This window comes from Glandiceps talaboti, chromosome 9 (genome assembly GCF_964340395.1).
Source record: "Glandiceps talaboti chromosome 9, keGlaTala1.1, whole genome shotgun sequence".
In the NCBI taxonomy this organism is placed as follows: domain Eukaryota; kingdom Metazoa; phylum Hemichordata; class Enteropneusta; family Spengelidae; genus Glandiceps; species Glandiceps talaboti.
This window is the reverse complement of record NC_135557.1, coordinates 9,368,026-9,380,981: the sequence shown is the minus strand read 5'-3', so window position 1 is coordinate 9,380,981 and position 12,956 is coordinate 9,368,026. Positions and strand designations below refer to the sequence as shown.

Sequence of the window (12,956 nt, the reverse complement as noted above, 5' to 3'; positions counted from 1 at the left end):
TGAATGTCAACATTGAAGACTCTGTTTCATAGATACCATTCACATTCATCGTGTCAGGGACGTCATAGCCATCATACCTATACATAGGGAGAAAAGCAAGATGAATGCGGGATATTCCAGTATTCATCCTAAAATGCGTGTGTAGTTGTATGTGTGTTTTCATTAACAAAAAATAATCATGCTATATCAAGTAACATTAGCCACTCACGTAGCAAGACCAGCACAGTTTCTCTGTATGATGCTCATTTTACGACTGTTTGGACTGTATTCCCCACGTCCATCAAATCCAACACCTATAAACGCGGCTGAATCAATCATGTTCTGTAAAAAACAATGACAGCGAAGTTGCTCTGTGAACGATGATATGTTGAATTGATATTATGGTTAATTGTATTCAGACTTAATTATGTGTACCTTAAAATGATAAATTGTGACACATAATGTACTAGGTGTAAACTAAATGTCTTCTGCAAGGTCCGAAGTATTTGCAGCCAATGGTGTTTGGATCGCAAAATTCTGACCTATCGATCATATTTGATACACCCCTTAATTAAGTTGCAAATTATTGATGCCCAATTATATGACATTTGAAGCTTCCATACAGATATTGCTTAATTACCGAAACAAAATTAAATATGATCGATAATCACACAGTAAACTATATTACACACTTTGTTGTGGTTGGTGCATGTACCAAACTATATGTATTTGAAGTGCACACCATGTATTCCTGAGATATAGCCAATTACTGATGTGTTGGTACCTGTATATGCACAAAATCAGTTGTAATTGTTAGTTGGTGTTCTGCTTTATCTGTGTTCTTTTGTTTTTCTTTTCTGATTGGTCGCGTTGGTTTGTATTAGATATTCCCCCTTTGATGTAGGAGCACCCGTTTCAAGAGGTAAAAGGTCCACAGTTGAAATTCGAAACAGAAGAAACACAGACAATGTATAAATCCAGTGAGAAGGCATAAATTACAACATTACTATGAACACATAATTAAGAATGACATACGGGTTCGTTTAGCGAATTTTGGTCATTTTTTAATTTAAAAGATTTTTTGAAAATCGTTTATTTTTCCACCCATAAATTCGAAAGGAAAAAATGACATGAACTCTAACATGATATGTGTTTTATATGGTTTCTTTCCCGAATGTTTATGCACAAGGTACGTTGATTACAGAAGAGTGTGTTTACATATACAAATGAAACATAGGTAGTAGGCCTCTGTGCAATACCTGAGATGACATGATCTCTCCACTGGGTTCTTGTACAATACCAGTCAAACTTGGTAAATTTTGTTAAAACCAATAAAAATCAAAAAATACCCCTTGTATGTAAATCGCCAATTTCAACCCGGACTTAAACGGCTAAAACGTTACAGTACATTACAGCGTATTGCCGTGTACCCGACGGCGATGTAGATGTCGATTTCCAAGTATCATGCATGTAAAAAACATACAAATCTCGAATATCTAACAGTACTGCAGGCTAATTGTTTTAGCAGATCAAACAATTTTATATTTACATTAATAACATGATTTAATCAACATAGTTGGTGCGTCGAAAGTGAACCACGCTATCTTCGAGACTTGAGAGTTCACGTCAGATGCAAAACTGCGTAGTAATGCCTAATTATACATGAGCAGGAACATGGCTTAAATAAGAACGTATCCCATATTATTTTATGACATGAAACTATTTAGCTTGGCGTCGAACCAACCCATGTGTCTTGAATTTGTAGACAATACTCGGAGAGACTATACCAGAAAGGTTACTCTGGATAGTAAAAAAATGAGGGAACAGAGAGATATTGCATCGACGAGTGTGAAAGGTGTTAATTTATGCAAAAAATACAAAAATACAACTTTCGATGATTATTACAAGACATTGAAATAAAAACTAAGCAAACCAAGGCAAACCTTTTTAGCTTATCAACTCAAGTTTCATTTACAGTTGAAAAAAATTTACTATATTTGACTGTTTGTTAAAGTTAAATACTGTTAAGTGAAAATCGACAAAAAACGCAGTTTGTTGGTAAAAAATCAGTAATATGCTTGAAAAAGTAAAGAAAAAATCATCAAAAACCACAACTTGAAATATAGGCTCAACATAATACATGCAACACATAGTGTATTTAGCTTGTCTTCAATGTGAAATATTATGAAGGAAAAGTGAGCCAACGAACCTGCATCTTATCCGTAAAGGAACTAAAGATGGCACAATGGAGGCGATGACAAAAGTTAAAAAACAAAGGACAAAATACCTACACTGATATCCATTTGTTAATCACGTAATCCTCTTTTCCTGAACCTGGCTGACAAATTGGCTAAATAAGGTATACTTACAACACAAGTTGACTTGGAAGGTACTCGGCTTTCAAAGCATGGATCTCCTTCCTTGTATCCAGTACCCCAACATCCGTTCATCATTACAGGACCTTTTATAAATGATACGTATTATGTACAAACAAATTTCAATAGAATGGTCTAGAATAAATATATATATATATATATATATATATATATATATATATATATATATATATATATATATATATATATATGTGTGTGTGTGTGTGTGTGTGTGTGTCTGTGTCTGTGTCTGTGTATATATATTTATATTTATATATATATATATATATATATATATATATATATATATATATATATATATATATATATATATATATATATATATATTTGATTTGACTATAATGTTTGTACTTTGTTTTCAAATTAATTTTCTTTATACAAATATTTGTACTTATATGTTCTTATTCGATTTACATCTTTGGGAAAATGATTCTTGTTTTTTTTTCAATCTATATTTTGTCTCTCTTAGGCAATTCATATACCCTCTGTTAGGGACCATACTCACCTACGCCCATTGGATAAGAGTAATAATCTTCTTTTGATTCTTGCCCATTGTCTCCTGAATTTACCCCAGTTTCGATGTGCCATGCAGGAGGTGCCAACATATCTTCAGACATAAATCCATTCTGTGGTTGAATATCAACTGATGCCTTTAATAGTAAAGAAAACCGTAACTATTTAGTATTTTTTTAAATTAAAGTACCTGGCTATTTTTATAATTAAATAACAATTAAACAATTTTATATAATAATAATAATAATAATATTACTATTAATCAAGTTTATTTCGATATTGACCCGCTACCATGGGTATTTTGTTGTTCTAAAATGTGGGTCATTGTATTAACTCCCGTTGCCACGGTAACCAAAATCACCATAATATGCAACCCTTTTTTCAACAATATTGCATAAAACATGAACAAAATAAAATTTAGTACAAAAATGGCAGATTTGTTTTCGGCATATATGAGTTGGTGCTATCTTTTGTAACATAAATTGTCTAAAAAAGGATACCTGTTGCTATGAAGACAAACAGGCTCGAAATGTTGTTTGGGTTAAATATATAGGCATCTTACAAATCACATTATAAATTTACTTTATATGCATATTGGCCACCTTACATAGGATAGTGTGTTATGCTGAGTCCATCGAAAATGGTCATTTTATGAACATGAGTTGCCATGTTAACCAAAATATCCATATTGTGTGGATTTTCTATAAAAAGGGACATGACATGTTAAATAATTAAACTTTCGATAAAAACATCGTTGCTGTTTGCATGTACGAGTTGATGATACATGTTGTTACACAAATTGTCTAAAATAGGAGAGCATGCAAACAAAAAAATTACACTTACAACTGCCATGATTTATTTAAAAAAATACATATATGATATATAGCACCAACAAACACATGATTTTGTATGAATATACATCCTACCTAGAGTATTCAGTTACACGGAGTTCAAAGGAAATATGCAACTAGTGATCTAAAGCGATTTAGTTAATGTGAAAAGTTGATATGTATGTCAGAAGGTGCAAATATTACAAGGTTGAACGTGACTGTACATCCAAGATTTAAAACATTGAAAAGAAAATAGGCTGTAACAGTTTGCAACCATTATAAAAAAATACAGCATAACACACAAATAAAGTTATATTGCATGCAACTATGATTTAATAAAAGTAAGCCAAAATGTAAATTTACAAGCTTCATACCTTCATTCCAAGGATTTTGTTTCAAAAGTTAGCACATGCTATACAGATATGCATGGTCATCAATCCTGAAACTCTCACGATTTTCATTAAGACAACATTTTATGGTATAAATATTGCTGCAATCAGTTTGATGTCACTCACGAAACATTTTAGTTGTTTATACTCTAACTTGGAGTGAATTTTTATTCAATCAGGAATGTCTATCATCTTGATCACAGATGTAAAATGCTGTGTAATCCAGGCAAGATTGCAACTGGTGTTGCATTGTGGGTAAAGAACAAAGTAAACCCAAACTTGACCACTAGAGGACTCCCTATTGCCACCCAGCATATGTGGCATCATTTCTTATTGACAGTGACATAAATCTCTGACGTATTTCTTTGTACTTTTACATTCCTTTTAACTGTGTGATTTTAATTATTATATAATATAAAGCTCCTTCATTTTTTAAAAATAAAAACAATAATAACATTATATAATAACAGATTTAATAATAATAATAATAATAATAATAATAATAATAATAATAATAATAATAATAGTAATAATAATAATACTAATATATTTTCATTTGCATATTGACCCCCTACCTGGGGTAGTTAGTTATATTGAGTTCAAAATTGGTCATTTTCTAAACATCTATTGTCATAGTAATCAAAATCATCACAGTTTCATTGTTTTTAATTTGACACAAGAACAGAGACACAATTAAAAATTAATACAAGCAATTCATTATTTTTTTAGCATGTATGAGTTGGTGATATATGTTGTAACATAAATGGCATAAATAATAGGAGACCAGTTTCCATGGAAACATACAATAGGCTTGGAAATGATGTTTTGGCTAAATAACTATGCATCTGAAAAATAGCATTATAAATTTGGTAATAATCTATTGTATGTGCATATTGACCACGCTACATAAGGTAGTTTGTTATGCCAAATTAAAAAAATGTCATGTTATGAACATCAGTTGCCATGGTAACCAAAGTAACCCTAAAACATGACAAGTGGGTGGTTGTGAAAATTTAATATGTATGTCAGATGATCTGTGCTGATTACAGGGCCTGATTACGATCCGATATCAAGGGCTCAAAACTAACTACATCCGATGCATGCAAGGGGGATATACACATACCATTTTGTAAAGAACATAGGCCTTAACTACATTTTTCTATTAAACATTACACATGCAAGTTCGCAGCCGTTATCAAAAATGATATAATACCAACACCAATAATGGTATACCATATGAAATTAGTACAATTTAATACAAATGAAAAAGAAAATGAAAAATACAAATCTCTTGTCTTTTGAGCAAGATCCTGCGTGACATTTACCAGAATGTATGCAAAATATTAACTGAATTCTACATACATTTTGCTTTTTAAAACCTGAAGGTTATTTCCTTGCAAATATGTAGCCCTCACATGTTCGTTGAATATTAGGTATACTACAGGCTGATTTTCTTAGAATTTACATTCCCTAAAGATTCTTGAAAAGACAGATCTAGGGTTTGTGTGAAATTTCGTTGTACCATTCTCTCAACCGTTTCACACATTACTGTGTATTATTGCATTATTGGACAATTTGCAATGCAACAACTAATGCAAGAGAGCACAATTCAATTTGCAGATGACAAACATCATATTATTAATAAAGAGTATTGTGTATGAAAGCGAAATATGTGTTGAGCATTATTAATGTATGTTTATTCAATTTGTAATGTTTACACTCCAAACTGTTTGAAAATTTGTTAATAGATACCGAAAGGGTTTTGTAAAAATCTGTTGGTTTTACACTTTTTAAAAAATTATCTTCTGGAAAATGATGTGCTATCGCTGACTATGTTTGAAAAATCACACGCAAGAAAATCATTTACCATGTATACCTACATAAATACGGACCTCTAACTTCATTATTCTGTAAGTATCACACGTAATACATACAGATTAAGATAGCAGTTAATTCAATTTAAATAAAATCGAGATTTTGGAGTTATTGCGTATATTTTAGTTACCCGCCCAAAAATATTGCTATCAACAGGTCAGCGATGTGTTCCAAGGGCACTCACCAAAGTCAGGTACAATGCGCTCCATGTCAGAAAAATAAATCTATATTCTTTTCACTAAACTTTGCAACATTATGTAATGACAACTAAACTTCGCTCAGCTCATGTTCAACTTTTTCAAATGCACAGCATGCCAATTTGTCTGCAAAATCGTAAGTAGAGAATAAAGGGGGTTTGTACAAATCTGAGTCATCAGTAGCTGTCAATCAAATATTCGTGCCTAAATGCTTCGCAGAATACTGGACAAATGTGAGCTTCGCAGGGCTGCACTGCTCGTGGTAATTTACTAATAAATACAATACTATTGTTATATACTTTTATTCACATACATAGCAAGTACTTAGCAAGATCCAAATTGTTACGACTTGAAGCTTGAATGAGAAATGTTGCACAGTTAGTTGTGGATGTAAAACTTTAACCTTTTCACTTCTTACACAACAACTATAAGTCACATTCCACTAAAGTCCTTCCAAAATGTTCATTATTATATGTTATAACAGTATATCGATGGCGCAATTCAAGAGATCTGATTTGTCTAGACATCGAACTAGCGTTCACTGTTGTTCGTCTGTAGACGTGAGCGTTGTAGTCGGCCGCTGGGATACTGGTAGTAAACTCTGCGAATTTTCAGAGGAGGATTTTCTCAATGAGACAATATTTTATTGACACTTATACTAGTTTGAAGTTAACCATCATAACAAAGAGTTACTAACACATATTATACATGCAATGTTTACATCTAAGTCATTTATAGTCCTGTTTCTCTGGATAATCTAATTTATCATGTTGCGCCACTTGTACGGAATTTCGACTCCAATTTCTCTTTTATAAGGTTGTTCCTTGGATTTGAAAAATCAATGCCTCGCTTATTTGTACTGTTAAAGTCTGCAATTCTTGTTGCGAATGTTTGTCCTGCAATTGAAGGTTTTTCGGGGACATTTTCGTTTGTGATATTTCTGTAGCATGGCTTTGTCAATGTGTCATTGCATGAAACACATATAGTTGCATCCAAAGTTTTAGTCTGGATTCCAACTGTGGTTTCTAAACCCAAACCTGTGAGTGGACCTTTAATGGTAACAATACTGTATAGGAACTAGATTAGTTAACTTTATACCAGTAACGTTTTGTTATATGTCTTGTTGTCACTCGACTATGAAGTTAAAGTTGTATGAGTTGTCAATACATGATGTAAAGTTTGTTGTTTTATGTTTGGATATCATAGCAGTATTAAAGTTGAAGTTGTAAAAGTTTCACTATTACAAGTTGATACTAGTATTTTCTAGCGTTGTGTTGTTAAATAATGACAACACAAAATTTTAAGATGTTAGTCTTTACAGCTAATTTGACAAAAAAATGAAAGTTAGCCTCCCACTTTACTTCATTTGTGGAAGTGTGTACAGTATATGACATGCAAATTTACGATCTCACCACAGGTGATCTTATCACAAGCATTCAGGGGGTTGCCTGAATGAATAGACAAATGTATACTGTACAAGGAGTTTGACCTGACTACTGTAAGTCTTGTTTTTTCATATATATCTGCTCATCAATTTTGCGTTTGAATGAGACTATGTAAATACCTGCAAATTATAACTATGAAAAATGCACACATTTAAAGTAGAATTACTTACGATTGTAGAAGTTATGTTATTAACAAGTACATGGTTCTAGTATTTTCATACAGGGTGAATACTAAGTATGTGCACGCTGGTGATATTATGTACCTCTCTCTAAGTTTTAGTGTAACTTCAAAAATGTCTGTCCCCTTTGTAGCAAATACTGAGACAATATTAGAAACCAATTCTAGTAATCTAACAATATATATGTAAAACATTTACTTTAGTTTTTTAGTTTTTCAAATCAGCTGTAATCATTTTTACAAAAATGTATCTATAAATGAACTGTTTAAAGTATTGTGTTGTGTAAAAAACTGTGTATGTATATGTGCATGTGTGATGTGATACTAGTAATTAATTAAGTTTGAGTCGCAGCTACAAAATATGGTAAACTGACACTAAAATGACCACACATGGTCTCAATGAGTTTTATTGGGGGAGACCCCCCTCCCCACATGAGATGTACACATCACAGTCTCAAGCTCTCTCCCCACCTACTTCTTACTGTCGGGATGCCATCAAACTATATTTCAATGGTATTTCAACCCTATGTAGTTGCTTTTTACATGTTGGTGCTGTCTTGTGAAGCTTGGAAATTATTTTCTGAAAAAATCTGAATAGTCTCAAAATTTGTGCTGCTCAAGGCATCTCGCCAGACAACTCAACGCAATGTCCAACTAAATAACAAATAAAACAAATAAAACAAACCCCAAGACAAAAACAAGCAAGGTAACACATTAATGAATAAAGTAAACATTAAAATTCAACACTTGCATTAAAACATGATACTGAAATTTAAGAACTTGATTATTTGAATGAATCTACATGAATATTTATTAATACCTTGCAGGACTGTTCACTATCAAAACAATGCACACAGCGGCTGGGTTCCGCATACTTCCTCAAAAGTACAAACATAGTAATAAGTAGTACATCTATACACACGCCTGTGCAGGTATACAAGTTAATGTATCGAATCACACCCATAGTAAAAACTTCTTTTATATATCTTTTCATTTCCTTATGCATGTCATGTTAAGATTCGTTTATATGTTTTGTTTTTATTTATTGATATATTTTATTCAAATTAAATAAAACGCAATTTAAACGCCAAACTCTTCAAATTGCAGCAGGACTTTTCAAACACTGAAAGTTGTGTTTTGCCATTGAATGACGAAAGGGGGAAAACAATTTTTTCGTGCTCTTCTTTTGTACATTTACTTTTGGCGATCTTTGTAGTCATGTACGTCCGAAATGCTTACTTTTCACCATCCCTATGAAGACAATAGAACCGTTTTGCAACTATACGCATAATTTGGCGCAGTGGATTTGTCAAGCGACTGTATATGTACCGATAAAGTTGCGAAAGGGCGCCCTCAAACATTAGCCTATCTAGGCTACATAGTTGTATAAATATTGTAAGCCTTTTAGTATGTTCCAATTTCGGAGTCTCTGTAAATGGGGTAATCCTCAAATAAATAAGTAAATAGCAAATAAGAGATGACCGATGAGGGTAGAATTCGAATGACAAACTCAAGTCTTGCGCCAAGACCCCCTCCCCCCCATCTGATTACTTTTTTAAACCTCGTCTTCTTTTTAATATTAATTTTGACCTTTTTAAGTTTCAAAATTCAAAATTCTGTACAAGTTTCAAAATTTGTATATTTCTATTGACATTTTAATTTAATACGCAGTTTCAAGTCAAACCTCGTCCATTTAGGTAAAACAGGTTAGTACAAACCTACCCCATTTTCAAGGTAACCTGCTGCTCGATCACCTGCGTCACCAATTTTGTCAATTAATTCCTCTGCTACTTTTGAAGCCATTTCACCACCAATCTCCATAGCCTTTTCAGCAACAGCAGCTGGCACACGTTTTACTCGTTTTCCTTGTTCTTGGTCACGTCCACCATTTACCACTGAAGCCCTTTTAAAGACTTCGTGCAAGTCTTCAGGAATTTCTAGGACAAATCGATATTATGTATATTTTAACAACGTATACTTTTTTTTTACATAATTCCATCGTCCTCATATTTGCAGTAGAGATACAACCAAAAAATGGTTATTTAATTGGCTAACCCTATTATCTTTATATGACAGCCATCACGGCAAGGACTAACAATGATTAAAGTATTCTTACAGTGCTTTTAAATAGATACACTTGACCTTAAAGATTTTTACCCCTTAGACTGTCCTCACCTGTGCTACATGCATTGTTATTGGCTATAGCTTTGTAACATGACGTTCTAAACCAGGTGTAAACAAAATCCATTGATTTGTATATTATGTTTATATTGTTAACGTGTACTTTGTTATCATTAATGACATCAAGATCATGCATCACCATTACTCAGCCTCCAGTTTATTAAGATAGATGCAAACTAAATATATTGTTCTTTAATATAGTACATTAAACACGTGGATAATAGCTGTTCCGATTTTATGAAATTGTATTCACCCTGTGATCAAGACAGTGTAAATATTGGAAGTCCAAAACAGTACTGCAAGTTCATGGATCTCTTAATAAACCAGGTTCCAGAGACGCCTCCCTACTGAGATTATACTTAAACCTATGTCAACCCAATAGCTTATCATTGTTGTATCAACATGTTGCGACAGCAGTATTAGTTCGTGTTTATCTAGAAAAATGGAAGTCAAAATACCAGGCTAATATATGGAATCTTAACATATTTTAACACAACTAAAGTAAAATTAACCTGTTCCCTACTCATTTACTAACAGGAGTCCACGACAGCGTTATATACTAAAATGCTAGTTTTATCTACTAATCTCGGAATAATTGCATTCATCTGGGTAACTAACAATCAAAGGAATGTGATTACACACAGAATAAAGCTTGTAAACAAGATGACTTATTGATAATATGATGTATATCATTATTATTCAGATTAATACTTAATTCAGATTAATACTTGTTTTCACTGGCAAGATGAATATATATCTTACACATGAACCATTTACATATGACATGATCTTAAATGTTGTCTGAAATATTATTTTTGGAAAGTCCATCGAATAATTTGCATCACTATAATTTCAATGTTACAAGTAGTGTTCACATTACAAGTCATTACATATCTTTATCTTACAAATCTACTTGTAATGTACGGTGTCTCTCTGCGTGTGTATGAACGTACAAGCGAGAGATGATATATGCCTGTGTGCTAATTCCTGACTGATAAACTAGCCTGCAAGACCCGTACCTCGACAGAAAAAAATGATAGAGTGGAGAATCATTCAAGTTACAATGATTTGCCAATAAGGAACATTACCTTGGTGTAGTCTAAATGTAACATGTACACATAAAATGGTATGATATTTGAAAGGTGTATTGCTAAGCTAATGTCTGATTATCTAAAATCTTTCAGTATGCCAATGACTCATTAGAATAAAACGGTACATCAACAACTTTGTCAGTCACTTAAGCTATATTATTATCAATGTGTACATCGAACTATGTACATGACATTCGAAGCACGGACTCCTAAGAAAATGCCTACCTACCGAAAATAGTTACTTATGCAAATTAAAATCCAAACCTTAGTTAAGAAGTTATTTTAGACATATGCGTTTTGTATCATCAATGTATACACCAAATGATATGAAATTTGAAGTTTGCATGTCAAAGATGTTCCTGGATATCCTTTTGTCAATTGGCAGTTTAAAGTTGGAATCAATACTAACCTTCAGTAGCACTATATCGAAAGTAGACAATGACATGCACCAAGATTCGTTGGAATTTAGAAAGCTATTTTAGAGCACATTATGACACTGCCAGACAGACAGACAGACAGACAGACAGACAGACAGACAGACAGACAGACAGGCAGGCAGACATGCATGCATACATGCATACATACATACATACATACATACATACATACATACATACATACATACATACATACAGCCAGATAAAGAAAGAGACGGAGAATCATTTCATCCTCCTATTATGACATTACGATAAGTGCTGATCATACATACATACATACATACATACATACATACATGCATACATGCATACATGCATACACACATACATACATACATACATACATACATACATACATACATACATGCATATACATACATACATACATACATACATACATACATACATACATACATACATACAGCCAGATAAAGAAACGGACGGAGAATCATTTCACCCTCCTAATATGACATTACGATAACTGCTGATTACTCTAAGTGACGTTGCCCTCCCATCAATACTAACCGTCAGTAGCACTATGTCGAAAGTAGACAATAAACTGTGATATGGCCAATACCAACATGTATTACTAGTATTATTTTATTATCACACTGATAGTGTCAGAAAATAGCATAACGTATAACAAAGTATTTACATACCAACATTGTGTCTCAATCCATGGGATACAGTTGGTGCTGCCTCTGCTCCAATCACAAAGATTATAGTTATCAAGCTTCTTAACACTAGAAGCGATAACATCGTTCCGTAGAATTCCAACTTTAAACTGTCAATTGAAAGCAAAATAATTATCAGTATTGGTATCAAGCATAAAAATAATGCAACTAAGAAAAGGAAAATAAAAATCTACACCGTTGCCTTATTACCGAAGGTCATTAATATGGAATTATCCATCAATAGGCTTTCCTGTGGTCTGTCACCATCAGCCCATGTACAGAGATATATGAAATTTGAAGCTTGTTTTTAATTACATGCAAACTATCTCACTTCATCAAATGTTAATGAACACAAGCTTCGTGTTCATAAGTGTATATACAAATCATGTGGAATTTGAAACATATATTCTTAAAATATGGCTAATTATTGAAAATCATTAATTGCACAAATGATTCATTAAACAAATATAGGTATGCTTAATTTATTTAAGACTCATTTCTTTATTCTGAGGAACATGAACAACAACAACAACAACAACAAAAAAAAACAACAACAACAACAATAAACAATTTCTTTTATGTAAATTGAGAACGTGAGTGAGTGATTTCAAAAGAGTTACATGGATCCATAAGCCCAGCCCTTGGATAGGGTGGGGGTGGCTATTAGTAAATGTGGAAAAATTCATAATTATATTTTATTTTAAAAAGTTAATAGCAAACTCAAAACACTATTTTATTATGAAATTAAAACAACAATAAAAACCTCTCTGC

At 32.6% G+C, this 12,956-nt stretch overlaps 1 protein-coding gene across 1 annotated transcript; it reads right to left on the bottom strand.

Annotated features, from left to right (window-relative positions):
* Nucleotides 1-204: 204 nt before the first annotated feature.
* LOC144439759 (uncharacterized) lies at nucleotides 205-9,623 on the bottom strand. Its single transcript, XM_078128993.1, has 4 exons — nucleotides 9,525-9,623; nucleotides 2,881-3,025; nucleotides 2,349-2,440; nucleotides 205-321 (listed from the first exon to the last, which is right to left on the bottom strand). The coding sequence occupies exons 1-4, from the start codon at nucleotides 9,621-9,623 to the stop codon at nucleotides 205-207; spliced, it is 453 nt and encodes a 150-aa protein (XP_077985119.1).
* Between the last annotated feature and the right edge of the window lie 3,333 nt (nucleotides 9,624-12,956).